We start from the raw sequence: 17,788 nt of genomic DNA on the forward strand, positions 1-17,788 counted from the left end.
TTTTGCCCCACACTTCACAGTTGCGACTCCCTCTGATGACGCAGTCAAGGCAGCGTCGACGCCGGTGTCTCGTTAAGGAGATGAAAACATTGCACATGTGTGTGAACCACGCGGGCTGGTATGCGCGGCTGAGCCTCAGCCATGTGCGCAACAGCTGATGGTAAAGCCGAGTGTGCTCAGACTGCGTGAGTGGCTGTCAAGGGTTTGGCTGCTGCGCCCTGATTGGCCCAGCCTTCTCCTTCTAGGGTTATGCTCGGCAGCAGAGTCATTAGTGAGCAGCCACTGACGTGACGGACTCGCCGGCTGCCAAAGATGAGCTCCATATTTGTGCCGCCCACGGAACTGATTATTTTCTTTGATGTATAGTGAACCTTATGAGGTAAACTTCTTGCCTCGGGGAGTGACACTAAACATTCCTCGAGCGCAGAAATATAGCATCAAGGATGGAATTTATCAAGTTAGCCGTTACTGTGCTACTAAAGCATGCATATGGAATAGTGTGAGATATGTGGTAGCATTGTTTGGTTGTGACGCCACCGCAATTCTTTTCTAAACACATACAGAAGCTTATTGTAGCAGTAAGTGAGCATCTCCTATATTTATAAGGACAGATTTAGAAAACAAAATGTACTAGTGGTATTGGTACATCGGTGGTATCAGTCAGAAAAAGACAGTGGTATCTAATACTTTTAACTTTAATACTTTTTCTTTTTTTAAACAAATACAAACACTTATACATAAAAACACAACAAAAATAATTTAAAGAACATGTAAATGGGAATTAAAATGTCACTGCATATTTCAATTGCCACTGGCTTTAGTCTGCAAGCACATTTCACTGACATCACGAGGAGGCCGCAGTAGAGAGGAAGCACGCTGCTTTTCGGTCTACAAAATAGCCGCGAGGCTGACGACTGGTCCAGCTCTGCTTTAAAGCCTGCCGGTCCAGCTTGTTGAGGCCCTGAGAGCAAAGACGCAGGTCTCGGACCAGCTCGGACAAAGCGTCCAGATCCTCGCTGGCCAACGGCCCCGACACCTGGCAACCTGAAGGTGATGCAAGAAATGGAATTCAAATGTAAATACTGGACATCTTCTGGTGTATTTTTTTCAAATTTGGGAAAATCACAAGAATGTACCTTGAAGGTTTAGAAGAGCGAGCGGGCGATGCGCTTCTCGGAGGGCGTCAAGGATGCTGTGGAATCCTACTGAGGTGATGGACGGGTTTCCTGACAGGTCCAGATTCACCAGGTTGGGACATATAGGGAGACACCTAAAAATAGAAGGATGACAACAAGATCATTTAGAAAAAAAATACATTTTGTAGGTGTGCATAATTTAGTGATTCTCACACTGCCACAATATCTTCAGACTGAAGGAAATTTTAGAGGGGACATAAGATATTTTTTATTATGGCATTTTTTCTTCATTATTTGTGTTTATTTTTATATATCATTATTCAATTTAATATATATATTTTAATATAGATTTTTTTAAATATCCTAACCGGTCCCGATTGACTTGGTTGGGACACCTAAAAACAGAAGGATGACGACAAGACGATTTACAGGAAAAATACATACTGTAAAAGTGCGTACATCTTAAGTTACTCTCACACGATATCTTCATGCTGAAGGAAATCAAATTTTAGACTAACTCATTCACTGCCATTGACGGCTATAGACGTCAAAAATCCATTTGAACAATTTCTATTAGTTTGTTTCCACTATTGTTAACAAGAGTATGAAAACCTAGATTTTTTTCATTGTCCATTTAGAACAGATATCAAATTTGTGATTAATTGTGCGTTAACTAGTGAAGTCATTCAATTAAAAACTTTTAATCGCCAGACGCGCCTAATTTTTTAATAATCTTTTCTTTTCGTAAATGAAGGACTACAGAAATCAGTCGCAGTTGATATGCTGAAATCAGAGGATTTGGACAGTTTTACATAAAAAAAATTGGCTCCAAATGATTACTTGATTATTATATATATATATATATATATATATAGCAAATGTTATGTGTTCTAAATGTACTCTTTTAAAAGTGGAAAAAAATGTTAAACTAATAGAAATAGTTAAAATAGATTTTTGACGTCTATAGCCGTCAATGGCAGTGAATGAGTTAAAGGGGAAGCATTATGAAAAATTTACTTATATAAAAATACAGTGAGTGCTACATTGACTTACGAATTTAATTGATTCCATGACAAAGATTGTAACTCAGTTTACTTGTATATCAAAACATTTTCCCCATTGAAATAAACTGAAATGCCATTAATCCATTCCAGCCTACAAAAACACAACAATTGTTTTATTTTAGCCCGCCATTTTGTGACCCTAGGTGAGGATAAGCACCACAGTAATTTCTGGACTATAAGCCGCTACTTTTTCCCCCTTGCATTCGACCCCGCGGCTAATACAAAGGTGCGGCTTATCCATCGGATCACAAGGGGGCGCACTATAAAGGAAGCGCAAGGGCAAAACAAACCAAGTGAGCCCAAATACAGTAGGAGGAAACAGGACGAGAGAGAAACAATTTGCACCCTCATTATGGAAAAGAAAGGTAACATTAAAACACAGAGTGCGGCTTATATGTGTAACAAACTTGAGTATTCCCCAAATTTAGCTAGCGCGGCTTATAGTCAGGTGCACCTTATAGTCCAGAAATTACTGTATGGTAAAAATGGATGGCTGTTTTTGATAGGATAGCTAGTAACACAATTTACAAATATTGCAGTATTCCATCTATCCATCCATTTTCTATGCCGTGTATGCTCATTAGAGTCGCTGTGTGATCACCAAACCTGGCCACGGTCGTTGCACTGCTGTCGGTTAGACCATTAGCTGCCAGATTGAGGTGGGTGAGTGAACAGTTGTCCTAAGAAGACAAATATATATATATATTTTTTTACCTCACATCATTAATACGTACGTACATCTAATCATAACATGTAGATTTTCCGCGAACAGCTTAAACAGAAAATTGAAGTGAACCAGCAACTGCATTGATCAATTGACTTCATTTTAAGTGCATGTACCTGCGACAGGAAGCTGGTAAGGTGCTCCAACGCCGGGTAATCAGTGGCCCCCCGGCGCACGGCCGACAGGTCCAAGTGCGTGAGCGTGTGTAGAGGCAGCGTCTTCAGCAGTAGCTCGAATCCAGTGGAGCCCAATGCATTGTGGGAAAGACACACTGACTTCAGGTGGCCCGTGCCTGGCGGACAAACCATGTAGTCAATTAGTGTGGAGGCGGGCTTGCATCAGTTTCAAAGGGAAAACGTCGCCACCTGTCAGGGCGCCGGCGAGCAGCAAGCGATGCTGCTGCAGGAAGCGAGATGTCAGGCCGCAGCCGCGTAGAGACAGCTCAGCCAGGAGCGGGCAGGAGGACAGGAGCGCGGACAGAGACTCGGATATACCGTCACCCAGCGGGTTCAGGCTCAGGTTCAACTCCTTCAGACACTAGCAGGGTAAATAAAGGACAATGATTTAACACATATGGGGGAAGAAGAGTCAAAAGTTTCCAACGTCGCTTTTGTAATCTATATATTATGTTTGGCAAGCCATATGAAAAACACTTTCAGTATGATTCCCTTCATAGCCTGAATTAAAGTCGCTAGTCGAGGTTATTATAGTTAGCAAAAATTAACGAAATACATAAAACAAAAATTGAAGAAACATTTCTGTTAACGAAATGAAATAAAAACGAACATGCGGTTAAAAAAAGAAAAACTATTTGAAAGTACCTCCGTTTATAAAATCCCACTTTTTTCCAGGCACTGATACTAAGCACCGATACCACTAGCGCTTTTGATACATAACATTTGAATTTCCCCCAAAATATTTTTTAAAAAATCTTAAAATTGCACATTTTTTTTCTCTATACTTACAGAAATTGCAACATAACGCGCATTTGTCAGACATGTAGCGCAGATACTGATACCTGGTATCGGTACTCGTTCATCCCTAACACGAACAATAATTACAGCGAAAATGTCCTTTGTTTCTGTCCTTGTCAATTAATATCATACATGAGCTATTGGGTTTCATTTCAAATGCATTTATTTCGGTAATCTGCACATCCGCAAGAAGGGAAATATTTAGCGAAAACACTTTTTTTTTTTATCTTGCAACTGACAAATACTCCATATATCTGTAAAAATTAAAAAAAAAAAAACTGCAACTAATACTAAAACTAAGCCTTTCCGAAAAAATAAAACTTTGCGTTAAAAAATAATTTACTGAAATTTAACATTAAAAGGCAAAGTGACATAAATACTAACCATAATGGAAAATCTAAAACTATTAAAACCTTGGTAGGGATACATATTAACTCATTCACTGCCATTGACGGCTATAGACGTCAAAAACTCATTTGAACTATTTCTATTAGTTTAACATTTTTTCCCACTTTTGTTAATAAAACCTAGACATTTTTTATTGTACATTTAGAACAGATATAAAATTTGTGATTAATCGTGAGTTAACTAGTGAAGTCATGCGATTAATTATGATTCCAAAAAAATTATCGCCTGACGCCCCTAATTTTTAACAATCGTTTCTAAAAAAAAAAAAAAAAGAAGAAAAAAAGATTATTAAAAATTAGGAGGGTAATTTTTTTCAGAATTAATCGCATGATTTCACTAGTTAACTCACAATTAATCACAAATATGATATATCTGTTCTAAATGTACAAAAAAAAAATCTAGGTTTTCATACTCATAAAAAATGCTAAACTAATTGAAATTTAAATGAATTTTTGACATCTATAGCCGTCAATGGCAGTGAATGAGTTAAGCTATGCAAGTGGTCAAAAATAATAATAATTTGTCCTAACAAACTCAATTTACGTGATTTAGGTCAGCCAATTTCATCCTAAATCCGGCAAGTATCGTAGGAGTTCTAATAGTCCTGTATCAGTACTACAGTTGACAGCTCAGAATGTTATGGACTCCTGGTGGATGTCGCTCAGCGTCCCGTAGCTGATGTCGTGTTAGTCTTCAAACAGCAAAAATCCTAGCGATAGACTGATATGTTTTTTGTTTTTTTTCACAAGGCCAATACAGATTACTGATATTAATTTTATGGGAAAATATTACAAAAACGCAGCTTACTGGAAACACCGGATGTCTAAGCCCCTCTAAAGTTTTCGCCGCCTTGTCAAGCCCCTCTCCTGTGACCCGATTGGCCGAAATGTCCAGCACACAGAGTCGAGGCATGGTGGCGGCGGCGGCGACCAGCTCGGCGAGGAGGCTGTCATCGAGGCGGTTGCCCGACATGCGCAGCTCGGTGAGGCTGGCCTGCAGTTTGAGGGCGCGGAGGAGGGCGGCGAGGGAGGACGCGGCCAAGCCGAGCCCGCACACCAGCACCGAGGAGCTCCCGTCCTGAACCTCGCACAGCCGGCTGACGCGGCGGTTTTCCTCTGCATGGACACACACAGCATTGTGTTAAAGTATTTTTTCCGTCAGACTATTTTGACCCAACTTTTTGTATATAAGGAATTTAAAAGTCAATTTTGCGTGAATTAGGATATTTGCATGTTTCTCACCAACTGCCAGGCTGCTGCACGCCTTCTTGTAGCGCTCCTGCAGAGGTGGGAGGTCCCAAGACGACACCTCAGCCAACACCTGCGACATCAGTCTTGGTCAGTCATCACGGTGTTAGGACTAAAAGACGTTAATGCGGTTCACACCTCCTCGTTGGTGTGCAGGACGGTCAACAGAAGGTCGTGCGGCGACAGCAGAGCGCCCTCTTTCTGCAGCGACAGGCGTGGCAGCAAGCCACACTTCTGGTAGTAACGCTGCGCCGCCTGCTCGCAGAGCCACGAGACCGTGCAAGATTCCGCCTCGCTGCAGTAGACGACAGGTTAACATCGGGCAAACTCAACTGATTTTCTTCCCCAGGTTTATTTTTATACTTAGAGTCCACTACTAGTGAGCATTTACAATCATTATTCGTTTATATGCTAATTGAACTTGGGTGGTAGGGGTGGGAATCTTTGAATGTCTCACGATTCGATTCAGATTTTTGGGCCTGCGATTGGATTCAGAATCGATTTACGATTAAGAACGATTTTTGATTCAAAATGATTTGATCGACAATGATTTTTGCTTCAATCTATAGATGTGCAAGGAATTGTAATGATCTACTCAAGTCTGACTCGCTAATGCTAATTAGCGCGCTACTTATATCACTCAAAAGAACGGCTCCACGAAAAAAAAAAAACTTTTATTGGACTAACTTGATCGAGACTTTTTCCTTCCACTCTCTAATGTGGCTACAACTTAACAGTGTATTAGACCGCGTGGAGCCACACTGCCCCTCAGTGGCCAAACCGGGTACAACATGAACAGCGCTCCAAATAAAGGCACACACAAAGGCAAGACAGTATAAAATAGTTCAAATAAAATCGATTTTGGGACATTTAAAATTGATTGTGAATGTTACTAAATGAGAATCGATTTTTTGGCACACCCCTATTGGGTGGTACGATGACTTTCTCCTTTACAGTATTTCATGCCTCTATTTTAAATCTTTACCTGCTTTCATCAACTGAGAAAAATAAAATGTTATCATTCAGTGTATTGATATGTTCGATTTTTCCTGCTGAACGCACTACAGGCAACATCGAGCTTTTACATCCTTGCGTATTTTATACAGCGTTATACTCACTCATTGCTAACTTTTTAGTGTTATGCAACAGTTGAAGCTGTACCAATTTGCACTATATACATTTTTGAACAGACACTAAACCTCAAGAATAATTTGCACTTTTATTTGAATACTAAATTCAGTAAAACAAATAAAACACAAAAAAATTCAATACAAATAAATACACACATAATTTTCTTTAAAATTATCTGTCATTGGTTTAATCGAAATGTTATGGATCAAAATCTACGTGTATCAATATCAGTGATACTCGTACTGGTATCGGTCTGAAAAAAGTGGTATCGGACATCCCTAATATTTATATTAGGGATGTCCGATACCACTTATACAATAAAAATATGTTATCAAACCTTTGCGGAACTGGAATGAGGAAGATGTCGTCCTGAACTCTGACCCTCATTCTTATTGGCAGAGGCAGTGATAAAGGATTGGAGGCAACCAGCCTCTGAGTGGCGGGCTGAAAAGACACAAAAGTAAAATTCTATTTAAAATGTCTTATTAGGTTAGATTTGTACAATCTAATGCGATGTATGTAATTGAATAATAATGTATTCATTAATTGGGGTTCACAGAATCTTTGATTAATCATATTTTAGTTTCCTTACACGGATGGATAATTGGTACAACTAAAATGTATGGGAAACCACATTTCCTATTTAAACAAGTACCCATTGCCAACACCCAGAAAAATTCACCAAATGTGCAAGTGTACTTTTATTCTATTTAATTATCAATTTTAAAGGCAAATAAAGAACATTTGTTTCAGTATGTAGCCTACAATATAACAATGCATTATTGTTCCCTGACCTGCACGTGTCCCGGATGAGGTGACGGAGGCGTGTCTGGCCTCACGTCGTCATCTGTGAGGGTGGGGCTATGTGACCTGTTAACTTCTCGTCTGCCCAAACGAACCATGCCAGGCATCTGAGTCATTTTCACTTGATGAGGCTTCGCTGAGCCGTTCCTTTTCACAGAGGGCCCCCTGGTGTTCAAAGGCGGAAGTGTAGAACCTGAAAGTATACAAATATTGCAGAAACTGTGGACACGACAACGAGATGAAATCTTTGCTCAGTTCTCACTCATGTAGGACGTCTGAAGGTTCGGCGCTCTGGCAGTTGTATTGTCCTCTCTTCCTCCGTTCTGCTCAACTCGAAACCTTTTCTTTTTGGGCCGACTTTCCAACAAATCCTCCTCCAGCCAGTCGTCAACCAGATATTCCTCCTCGGGAATCAGAGCCGGTTTGTTGCTGGATGAAAAGCCGGCCATGACGGGGAAGTGAGGTTGTGCCGAGCGGCCTTGCAGGAGGGTCGTAGCGCTGCCCAACCCTCGGATGGCGGTTTGGTACTCGTCCTGTGCGAAGACGAAGGGAGCAGGTTGATCCTGCCCGCTTTCCCTGTTGGTAACTGAACCCGCCTCTTTGTTCGGAGGTGGATCTTTTTGACAGGGAGCTGCTGGGACTGAGCGTCTTTGGCGGACCGGCCGTAGGGGACTAACCGGGCTGTCGGAGTCACTATCGTCGGAATCGCTGGTCTTAGTCTGAAAACAAATATTTATTTAAAGAATTGCCAACATTTGGCTTTAGACAATAAAAGGACTAACCCCATAAAGAAGAGAGGCCTCTGACCCCCTGACTCGGAGCCGCTTTGAGGAATTGCCGAGCTGCCGCTTCTTGGGGCGAGGGTAAGCGTTCACCTCTGGCCAATCGCGGCTGGAGGCACAGCGCCCTCCAGAGGGCGAAAGCGGTTCAGAGTTTTCAGCGTCGAAGAGCTGGCTGTCCTGCAGGGCGGCAAAAGGTTTGGGAGGGGGAGTTGCGGGGGGCACTGTGGAGGGCAGGGATATTCGATCTGAGTTGAGAGAATGTTTTGGGTGCGGATCCGAGTGAACAATTTTAAATAAATGACCTCCTCCGGCGAGCGCCTTCTTCAGCAGTCGCTCTGTAGCTGCACACTCCTGTAAGGTCTCTTGGTCCAGCTCATTTTTGTGCCTCCTCTGCCACTGATGGAGTTCTCCCAATGCAGTCTCACCCTGACAAAAAAGAAAAAAGAAAAGACAAAATGAGATTGAAACACAAAAATGATAAATAAATGAATGCAAACATTTTCAAGATGTGGCTTATTTACTCAACTCGAGCTTCACACATTCGTTATTAACTCATTCACTGCCATTGACGCCTATACAAGTAAAAAATTCATTTGAACAATTTTTTATTAGTTTAACATTTTTTTCCACTTTTGTTAACAAGAGTATGAAAACCTAGATTTTTTAAAATTGTATATTTAGAACAGATATAAAATCGTGAGTTAACTAGTGAAGTCATGCGATTAATTACAATGACAAATTTTAATCGCCTGATGCCCCTAATTTTTAATAATCTTTTTTTTTTTTTTAAATCTTTTTTTTTTTTTTAAAGAAAAGATTATCTTAAAACATAATCTTTTCTTTTTTAAATAAAAGATTATTAAAAATTAGGTGCGTCAGGTGATAATTTTTTTTGATTGAGTAATTAGTCCTTCACTTAAGAAAAGAAAATATTATTAAAAAATTAGGCGCGTCAGGCGATTAAAAGTTTTTAATCGAATGACTTCACTAGTTAACTCACAATTAATCACAAATTGTATATCTGTTCTAAATGTGCAATAAAAAAGATTCTAGGTTTTCATACTCTTGTTAACAAAAGTGGGAAAAAATGTTAAACTAATAGAAATAGTTCAAATGAATTTTTGACGTATATAGGCGTCAATGGCAGTGAATGAGTTAAAGTGCTACGTCTTATCATTAACAGCGAATGACACTCAAGAATAAGGATGTCTGATACCACCTTTTATTAGACCGATACCAGTATCATCAATACTGATACCAAGTACCAATACCACTAGTAATTTTGGTACACAAATTAAAAAGAAAAAACAAACAATGATAGATCATTTTAAAGAAAAAAATATACATACTAACTTAGCAATTTCTTTAAAATTGCATGAAATAAATGGCAATTTTCTAGATTCTATTAAATTGATTTTCGATGTATCGTTACATCCCTGACTACCACACGAGAACACACGCATACCTTGGCATCGCGGATGTTGACGGAGGCCCCTCGTTCCACCAAGAGTCTGGCCACCGGAAAGTTGCCGCAGGTGAGGGCGTCGTGGAGAGGAGTCACGCCTTTACACAAGTCGCCACCCGGGTCGTTTATGTTGGCGCCTCGGTCCAGCAGCATGGCCACAATGTCTGGATGAAAATAAAAGGACCGGGTGAGATGGAATTCTTTCAAAGAAACATATAGAGTGCAGCAGTTGAATGAGTGTAAATCGGTTACCGTAGTGACCGTAGTTGCTGGCCTCGTGCAGGGGAGTCCAGCCACAGTAGTCTTTGGGATTCACTGGATGGCCCTGAAGCATAGAAGCTTTTGTAATTAGTGACCTCCAATATAGCAAAGAAAAACATAAACCAATGCCACAAATGATCGTGCACCCCAAACATATTTTTAAACATTTTAGTTATGATTTAGTAATATGTGGTTATGGAAAAACTGCAATGAATAAACTAATTGGGCCAATATAGGAAAGAGAGACTTTCTTTTTCCCCATCCACAAGTAAAAAGATTTGATTTTATATTATCTCAAATGTATTGTAAACTCACTTGGCCAATTTATAAGGACATAAAAAAACATAATTTTTTTTTAATTCGTAATTTTTGTATCATCAACATGCCTGCCCCTTATAAACGCCTGTACAAGGAAATTCTTTTTTTTTTCTTTGCTACTGTAACTAAGACAATGCTATTAACTGCATTAACTCGTTCACTGCCATTGACGGCTACAGACGTCAAAAAATCATTTGAACTATTTCTATTAGTTTTACATTTTTTTCCACATTTGTTAACAAGAGTATGAAAACCTAGAAAAAAATATATTGTACATTTAGAACAGATATCAAATTCTTGATTAATCTTGAGTTAACTAGTGAAGTCATGTGATTAATTACAATTTAAAAAAAATAATAATCGCCAGATGCCCCTAATTAAAAAAGAAAGAAAAGATTACTAAAAATGGATTAAATTAAAGTTATTATTACAAATTCTAGGTTTTCATACTCTTGTTAGCAAAAGTGGAAAAAAAAATGCGAACTAGAAATAGTTCAAATGAATTTTTGACGTCTAAAGTCGTCAATGGCAGTGAATGAGTTGATGGAAATGACATGTTTTACGTGCTTACATCTATCTTTAACCCACCTGTTCTAACAGACACTGGACTTGCTTCAAGTTGCCTTCTATGCAAGCCCTGTGGAGGGACGTCTCACCCTTTTCATTCCTCTTGTTCCACTGCAGAAAGAAGCAGTGCAGCAGAAAATTAACACTGAACTTGCGCCAGAGAAATAATCTTTCTCCCTCCCCCTCACCCGTCCTGCTTTCCTCCTCCCGGACACTATCTTGTCATATCCCTCCAGGTCATCCTCTAGAAACGATACAAGGCATTGAGAGACCAACTTGAGAGCAGAACCGTAGCGTGAGTGAGAAACAAAACTGAACAGGCCAACCTGAGTCCGAGAGGACGACATCACTGTCATCCAGCGGTTCACTGTTGTCCATCTCTTCCTCTATTTCCTCCTCTCCATCACTGCCATCTGGACTCCAGCCATTGGCGGCACACAGCTCCAGCAGTTTAGCTTCAGTGTCGTTGGCATCTGATGAGTCCTTTCGCTTCTGGGTTGCCAACCATAGCTTCAAAACGTTCTTCTGTAGGGGAGGAAAACCTGAGCTGATGACTGAAAATGCACACTCACTGACCACAACATTAGGGCCACGTGCACAATGCGGGAGTGGTAGAAAACAGTTAACTGATTCATTGATGCATTTAAAAATATGTTTATAAAGTCCTTTTCACACTGCATTTAGCAGGGCGCAGACTGCCATTGTCAAACCCATTCATTGTCTATGTGGTGAAGGAATGGAGCATTGCTGGGCGGCAAGCACACCAAGAGGGCTTCTGGTGTGATGGCAAGGCGTCTCGAACTTAGGGCTGTCACTATTGAGATTTTTTTTTTTAAATTGATTATCCTATTGATAATTCCATCAAACAATAAAACTATATATATTTTTTTTCCCCCACTAAAGGTTCAAAGTGAGTGGATATAACTACCCATTATTTATTATCTTCTGTACATGTTTATTATATTCACTAAAGGTTCAAAGTGAGTGGATATAACTACCCATTATTTATTATCTTCTGTACATATTTATGATATTTATTAAACACAAAATTAGCCTGTGCTAAATGGTTAGCAATCGCGATTAGCATTAGCACACTAGCTATTACCATTTAAAGTAAACCATCACTAACCTCCCGCTTAGTTCACACATACATCATTATATCTACACGATTTGAAATGAGTGGCTATAAATACTAATTACTTATTATCTTCAGTGCATGAGCATTATCAAACACCAACAAAATTAGCCTATGCTTAACAGTTAGCAATCGTGATTAGCATTAGCATGCAAGCAATTATATTTAGGGTAAACAAACACTAATCACCATTTAGTTTTCACATATTCAAATACAAAAACACTTTATTTGTCCCCGAGGGGAAATTCAATGGCATACAAGCAGTATTAAAAGACAGGCATTACACCGACAAACATAAAAACATTCAAAAATTGCTGCAGTTAAAATTATTCCAACTACTTTCCAGTAAAAGTGAAAGTGCTCTGTGCTTCACGCTGAAGTGCTACTTGCATCCCGTCAGTCATCATTATATCTAAATTACACATGTAATAATAGTGAGCTCAATAATTTCCTCTCCATTGCTATGTCAGTGTAGAAAGAGGGACGGTGACGGGACTTGGTTTTCAGATGACATTTTTAGTCAACCTACTTTTGAAGTAGACTTATCGGACTTTGTCGACTTTTTCCCCCCAACCCTACTCAAATTGGAAAATGTCTATTCGAGGGCAGCGGCGGTGCGTCAGATAAACGCCTCCAATTGGAGATGAGCTCTAACAAACTATCCAAGTGTAACTTCTAACCAGCGGCAAAATCTCAGTTTTCACTTCCTGGTAGGCTGCCAGGTCAGCACTTCCAAAAACGAGCACGGTGGCAACCGATGATTTCACACAACTATGGATAATTTAGAGTCTTCTGCTAACTTAACCTGCATGTTTTAGGGATGCGGGAGGGAGGCCAGAATACCTGCAGAAATCCACACAAGCATGGGGAGAACATCCAAACTCCACGCAGGGGATTTGAACCCGGAACCTGTCGACTGTGAGGCATGCTAACCACCAAAATATTAGAAGCATCTGTTAGTACGATGGGTGTTAAGAAATACAATAAATGTTGCCAAAGAAAATCCGCAAAGGCGTATGATCCTGATTTAACAGCTGTCTGCTACCATGGCAACACAGATCCTAAACTGCAGTTAGCCTGTGGGTGGGTGAGATGTCTTTTCCTGTGACTGGACTCATTTTGGTTCTAAGGCGTGATAACTGATTGTGAAAAACCGATTGAGAGAGTGGAATGATGAGCAAATAAAAGAGTTACGAACATTCCGAGATCCAGCGGCGTCCTCACCTGTAGCCTGGCCTGCCCACACATCTGTGCGCGGTGAAGTGCCGCACTGTAGCTAATGTCCAGATCCTCGGGGGCACCGCCGCTCTCCTCCTGGGCCGCTGCGATGTTCAGCCAAGTGCTACATTCCTGACACACACACAGATCCGAGTTGACGTGCGAACGACACGTTTCACCCCCCCATCAATCGCAAATCGGATTACCTCGGCCGGGCTGCCCTGCCGTAACGCCAGCTCCTGCTTGTAGTGCTGCACGGCCTCGCTGTGCCGCCGCAGGTCACTGAAGGTGGCGGCCAGAGACACGTGGATGACCGCCAGCTCGCGTGCGGGCTTCCCCAACGCCTCGGCCCCTGTAAGCTAATCCGGATGGATAAGCGGCATTCGTTTAAAAAGTGCATTCGCAGAATACATTTCAAATGTAAGTAACTGAAACCCGCATAAAAAATAAAGGTCACCTGAGCTTGATATGCATCCAAGGCTTTGTGGAAGCAGCCGACCTTGGCCGAGAGATCTCCGAGTTGTTCTGCCAGCCCAATGGCCTCGCGGGAGTTCAGCTTTCTGGCCTGATACTCCCCCAACTCCTCTTCAAGTTTACAGCCCCGGTCGGCTGTGGAATAGATTTTTGGGAAAAACACATTTGACATTGTAGAGCAATAGATGGAAAAGCAAATACAGTTCAATAGATGGGGGTAGGAAAGATGCTTTTGACAGCATTCTAACAAGAGAGAGTAGAAATAGTAGTTGACATCTTCAGTCAATTGAGGCAATAAAGTGATCAATATTTGACTGTAACCGGTTGATTCAGTCTCAACTGTTTTGTCCTACACTACATCATTAAATTAGGAGAGAGTAAAAATATTGATTCGTCATTGTATCGCAATATTCCCAACCCCAATTCACTTATTCAGAAATTCCTCTGAATCAATTCCCTTACTGGCCAGTTGGGGGCGCTTTGCGTGCAATTTTTTAAAATATTGCCTGGAAATGGCTGCGCTGTGCCAATCAAAAACAAATTGGTAACCAAAGCAAATGGTAGCATGAAGCCAGCGCATTCAACTTTTAAATTTTACATTTTGGATTCCTGTGCAACTCCGCAACACAAGAAATGGACAATGTAAGGCCTTTTGCAAGCTGTGCCAAGTAGAATTAAAAGTACTGAAGTAATACGACAAACTTGCGCAAACACACCAACATGTAGTTTGCAACACATGGCTAAACCTGTTAGCTCAAAGTAGACACAAATCAACAAATCCATTGCCAGCACACTGTTGCCAAGATCTGCCCACGCACAGAAAGTCACAGAATTTCCGGCCGTGTTCATGTGACAGTACCTTCGACTGTACAGTGTTGTGGAAAACCAAGGATTTAAGGAAACTGTATTATAACATGAGTCCCAAAGGTGTACAACTAAGGAAGTGAAGGCAGTTGATTTGGAGTGGCTGAAATCGGTAGAGAGTGGGACTTGCAATGTGATGGTTGTTGGACTCAACTTTAAAAATAAGTTAAAGAAAAAACAAAAAATGACTTGGTAACGAGTAAAAAAAAAAAAAAAGTTAAATAATAATCTTTTAGACAATAAAATAAAATAAATTAATTATTTTTTTAAATAAAAAACAAACAAAAAACTAATAACTGCTGTTGGCACCTTGGCCTCTTAGGGGCAGTGTGGTGCAGTGCATGCATGAAGATACACACTTGTACAGATTAAAAGAGTAGACGAAAGTCACTATAGGACTATAATTCGGTTTTCACAGATGAGGGAGAATATTTGCCCATGCCTTGAATATTGTCATATTACCTGTGTGGATGTGTTCATACAGTGTTTGTGTGTGAGTATTTGTTGTCAAATCTCCCTCGGGACTTCTAATGCTAATTCTCACTAGCTTTTCAAGAGGTGTTTCCATTGAAAGCTAGCAATAAGATGGTAAAATCTCTAAAATGTAGTAACGGGTGCATGTATTTAAATATGCAATTTGTCTAATTATTTTTGTTGTGTGTTTAGTTTTACCGTAAACTAAAACTTGGGTGTCATTCAACATCTTCAAGGGGAAGTCACCATAAACATTATTTACAATAAAATGTTCTATGTAGCCCCACTAGTCTACACGTGGTCTAAATAAATTGAATTTAGAGTAGCCTGAAAAAAAGCAAGTAAACTCTTTTACCATATTTAAACATTTTCGTCACTGCCTGCTTGTCCTGTTGCTGCTGGGAACCCAACAGCAGAGCTTTTTTTAGGGATCGTCTTGCGGCTGCAAAATCACCCAAAGAAAGCTGGACCTGAACGTGTCAAAAAAAATAAAAAAATCAATTGTTTCATTTAGCCTCCATCTTTTTTTAAATAAATAAATAATCCCTTTTCAAGAGCAAGTTGTCACCTTGCCGATCAAGTGGAAGCACTCGCTTTCGCTGAACTTGTCCTTCATCTTTCGAGCGCATTCTTTGGCCTGCTCCAAGAAGCGCAAGGAGTTGGAGTGCTGACAGTTGCGGAAGAAGATGTTGCCCAGGTGGTACTTGGCCCGGTAGAGATCCTCCTGCAGCGCACGCTTCCTTTTTTTTAAGAGCGAAGGTGAAAGCAAAGAGGACACAAGGTCATAGTTGAAAGGACAAAAAAAATCCGGTCAAGACGAGATGGAGTGGTTCCACGTCAGCTCCTCCCAGTGCATATTTGTTTGCGTAGTGAATTCAGTTCCTATGGAAGTGTCATCATAACCCTCGTTTAATTTGAATAATAATTGTATTGATAGGCACCTTTCAGGACAGTCAGCATAATAAAAGAAAAGAAGCAGTACAAGAAAATTAAGAGAAGAAGCGCATTGAGGCAGCTCTTACTCTGCAATGAAGACACTGCGTCGGATGAACTCGCTGCAACGCTCGGGCTCTCCCAGGTGGTCACAAACCAAACCGAGATTGAGGAAAACTCCAGCCTTCATTTCGTGAATTTCTCGCTCTGGTATCGTCCCTTAAAAAGACACACATGGGCAGATACAGATTAATTGAAGTCATTATTATATTCATACATAAAAGGGGCAGAGAGCAGTAGCAGGTTGACACCTTGAAGGTCATCTACAATAGTAAGGCTCTTCCTGAAAGCATCTTCCGCTTGTAAGAGACTTTTCCTCGATTGGTCGGATTCGAAGCAGAAGAGGTAAGTCCGACCTATCGTGGCGAGCGCCCGCTGCTCCTCAATGCGATTTCTGACAGAGCGAGCCAAGTCCAGGTGACAGTGCTGATGCTAGACAAGATAAAGAAGCACACAACACATTTATATACAGTAAAGAGCTTCTGTTTGCAAATAAATATTTGCATGTACTGAAGATGAACTCACTTTGAGTGCCGTCTCAATGTTCCCAAGCTCTGCGTAGCACTCTCCTATCTTACGATTTGCCACGGCTCGTTCAATTACGTCATTTAACACCTCAGATAGCGACAACGCCTGCTGGTGCTCCTCAATGGCAGCTTGATGGTCACCTGGACGAAAGAATCAAATCGACAAAAATGTATACTGTATTATTTTTTTAACATTTGTGCATGTGCCAGTGTGTGACATGGCTCTATCAGTGTTATGACACATATAGTATAATGGGAATTGTCAGACATGAAAATGTATACTGTACACAGGTCATTATTATTTACATGCCAACTGAAATAATTAGTAAATGATATGTAAGTTTAAAAAAAAAATGTTTTATTCAAAATAAATAATTGAGTAATTAAAGGGAATATATATATATATATATATACACACACACATTAGACAATTCAACTGAGAAACGATTTTTCAGCAGTTATTGTCTCTTGTATCCTTGAAGTAAAAATAAAGAATAAAGCAGAAATCGAAAGAAAAAAAAAAGCGCTTGCCGTTTCTTGATAGCAGCTCTCCAAGCTGATTGCAGATGTTGACCTCTTCTCTTATGTTGTTGCTGTTTTGGGCTTTGCTTTTCGCTTTCAGCAGCACTGCAAAACAACAATCGGCGCCAACGACAACATCAAGGACGGAGCAATCACGGGCGTAAATAACCGCGGCGAGGTGAGACTGCAAACCAGCAGATCAATCAAGAGAATACTTACGCTTTTTGTCCCGTGAAAAGCTCATCGTGAAGTTGAAACGATGCTAGCCAGTTGCTAACTTGCTAGTAAATGACTGAGAGCGGTCTTGGTGGAGCGCGCTCAGCTCAGCTCAGCTCAGCTGAATCTTTTGCGAAAAACACTGACTGCCTTGGCAAACACTTTTACGCGTATTTTTCAATAAAACACATCGTTACAGGGAATTTACGTGGCTGATCGTGAAGTATTATTGATGATAAGAAACAGAAACACCATTTTATACGAGTACGAGTTGCCTTTCTGCTAAGGAAATTTACAAAGCCCCGCCAGCGCGCTGCCAACCAATCACAAACCTTTAGCTTCATTTCCCCCAGATCTAGACTGTCAGGTCGAACTTCTATAAGCACGCTCGTACGAAGTGTTCAAACAATATTGAAATGCCTACTTAATTTTGATTATTAAAGCTTTGGGATTAGAAGCATTCAGCGTGTTGACTTTATTAGAG

The 17,788-nt window shown here is 40.5% G+C and overlaps 1 protein-coding gene across 1 annotated transcript; it reads right to left on the reverse strand.

Annotated features, from left to right (window-relative positions):
- Nucleotides 1-679: 679 nt before the first annotated feature.
- On the reverse strand, nucleotides 680-17,583 carry tonsl (tonsoku-like, DNA repair protein). Its single transcript, XM_077579003.1, has 28 exons — nucleotides 17,308-17,583; nucleotides 17,098-17,193; nucleotides 16,565-16,707; nucleotides 16,291-16,471; nucleotides 16,069-16,198; nucleotides 15,615-15,786; nucleotides 15,402-15,516; nucleotides 13,692-13,843; nucleotides 13,441-13,593; nucleotides 13,241-13,366; nucleotides 11,208-11,406; nucleotides 11,070-11,125; nucleotides 10,903-10,992; nucleotides 9,988-10,060; nucleotides 9,736-9,899; nucleotides 8,573-8,696; nucleotides 8,271-8,491; nucleotides 7,751-8,207; nucleotides 7,479-7,681; nucleotides 7,022-7,128; nucleotides 5,692-5,848; nucleotides 5,548-5,626; nucleotides 5,114-5,421; nucleotides 3,290-3,461; nucleotides 3,041-3,216; nucleotides 2,807-2,880; nucleotides 1,137-1,270; nucleotides 680-1,044 (listed from the first exon to the last, which is right to left on the reverse strand). The coding sequence occupies exons 1-28, from the start codon at nucleotides 17,330-17,332 to the stop codon at nucleotides 845-847; spliced, it is 4,287 nt and encodes a 1,428-aa protein (XP_077435129.1). The 5' UTR covers nucleotides 17,333-17,583; the 3' UTR covers nucleotides 680-844.
- Nucleotides 17,584-17,788: the final 205 nt, after the last annotated feature.

This window comes from Vanacampus margaritifer, chromosome 1 (assembly GCF_051991255.1).
Source record: "Vanacampus margaritifer isolate UIUO_Vmar chromosome 1, RoL_Vmar_1.0, whole genome shotgun sequence".
NCBI lineage: Eukaryota > Metazoa > Chordata > Actinopteri > Syngnathiformes > Syngnathidae > Vanacampus > Vanacampus margaritifer.

What these genes read in the sequence shown, in the direction of transcription:
- tonsl (XM_077579003.1), bottom strand. Translation starts at nt 17,332, where the DNA reads ATGAGCTTTTCACGGGACAAAAAGC. An exon ending in GAAGGCGCTCGCCGGAGGAG is followed by an intron (nt 8,492 to 8,572) that starts GTCATTTATTTA and finishes TGCCCTCCACAG; the next exon opens with TGCCCCCCGCAACTCCCCCT. An exon ending in AGGCCTCTCTTCTTTATGGG is followed by an intron (nt 8,208 to 8,270) that starts GTTAGTCCTTTT and finishes ATTTGTTTTCAG; the next exon opens with ACTAAGACCAGCGATTCCGA.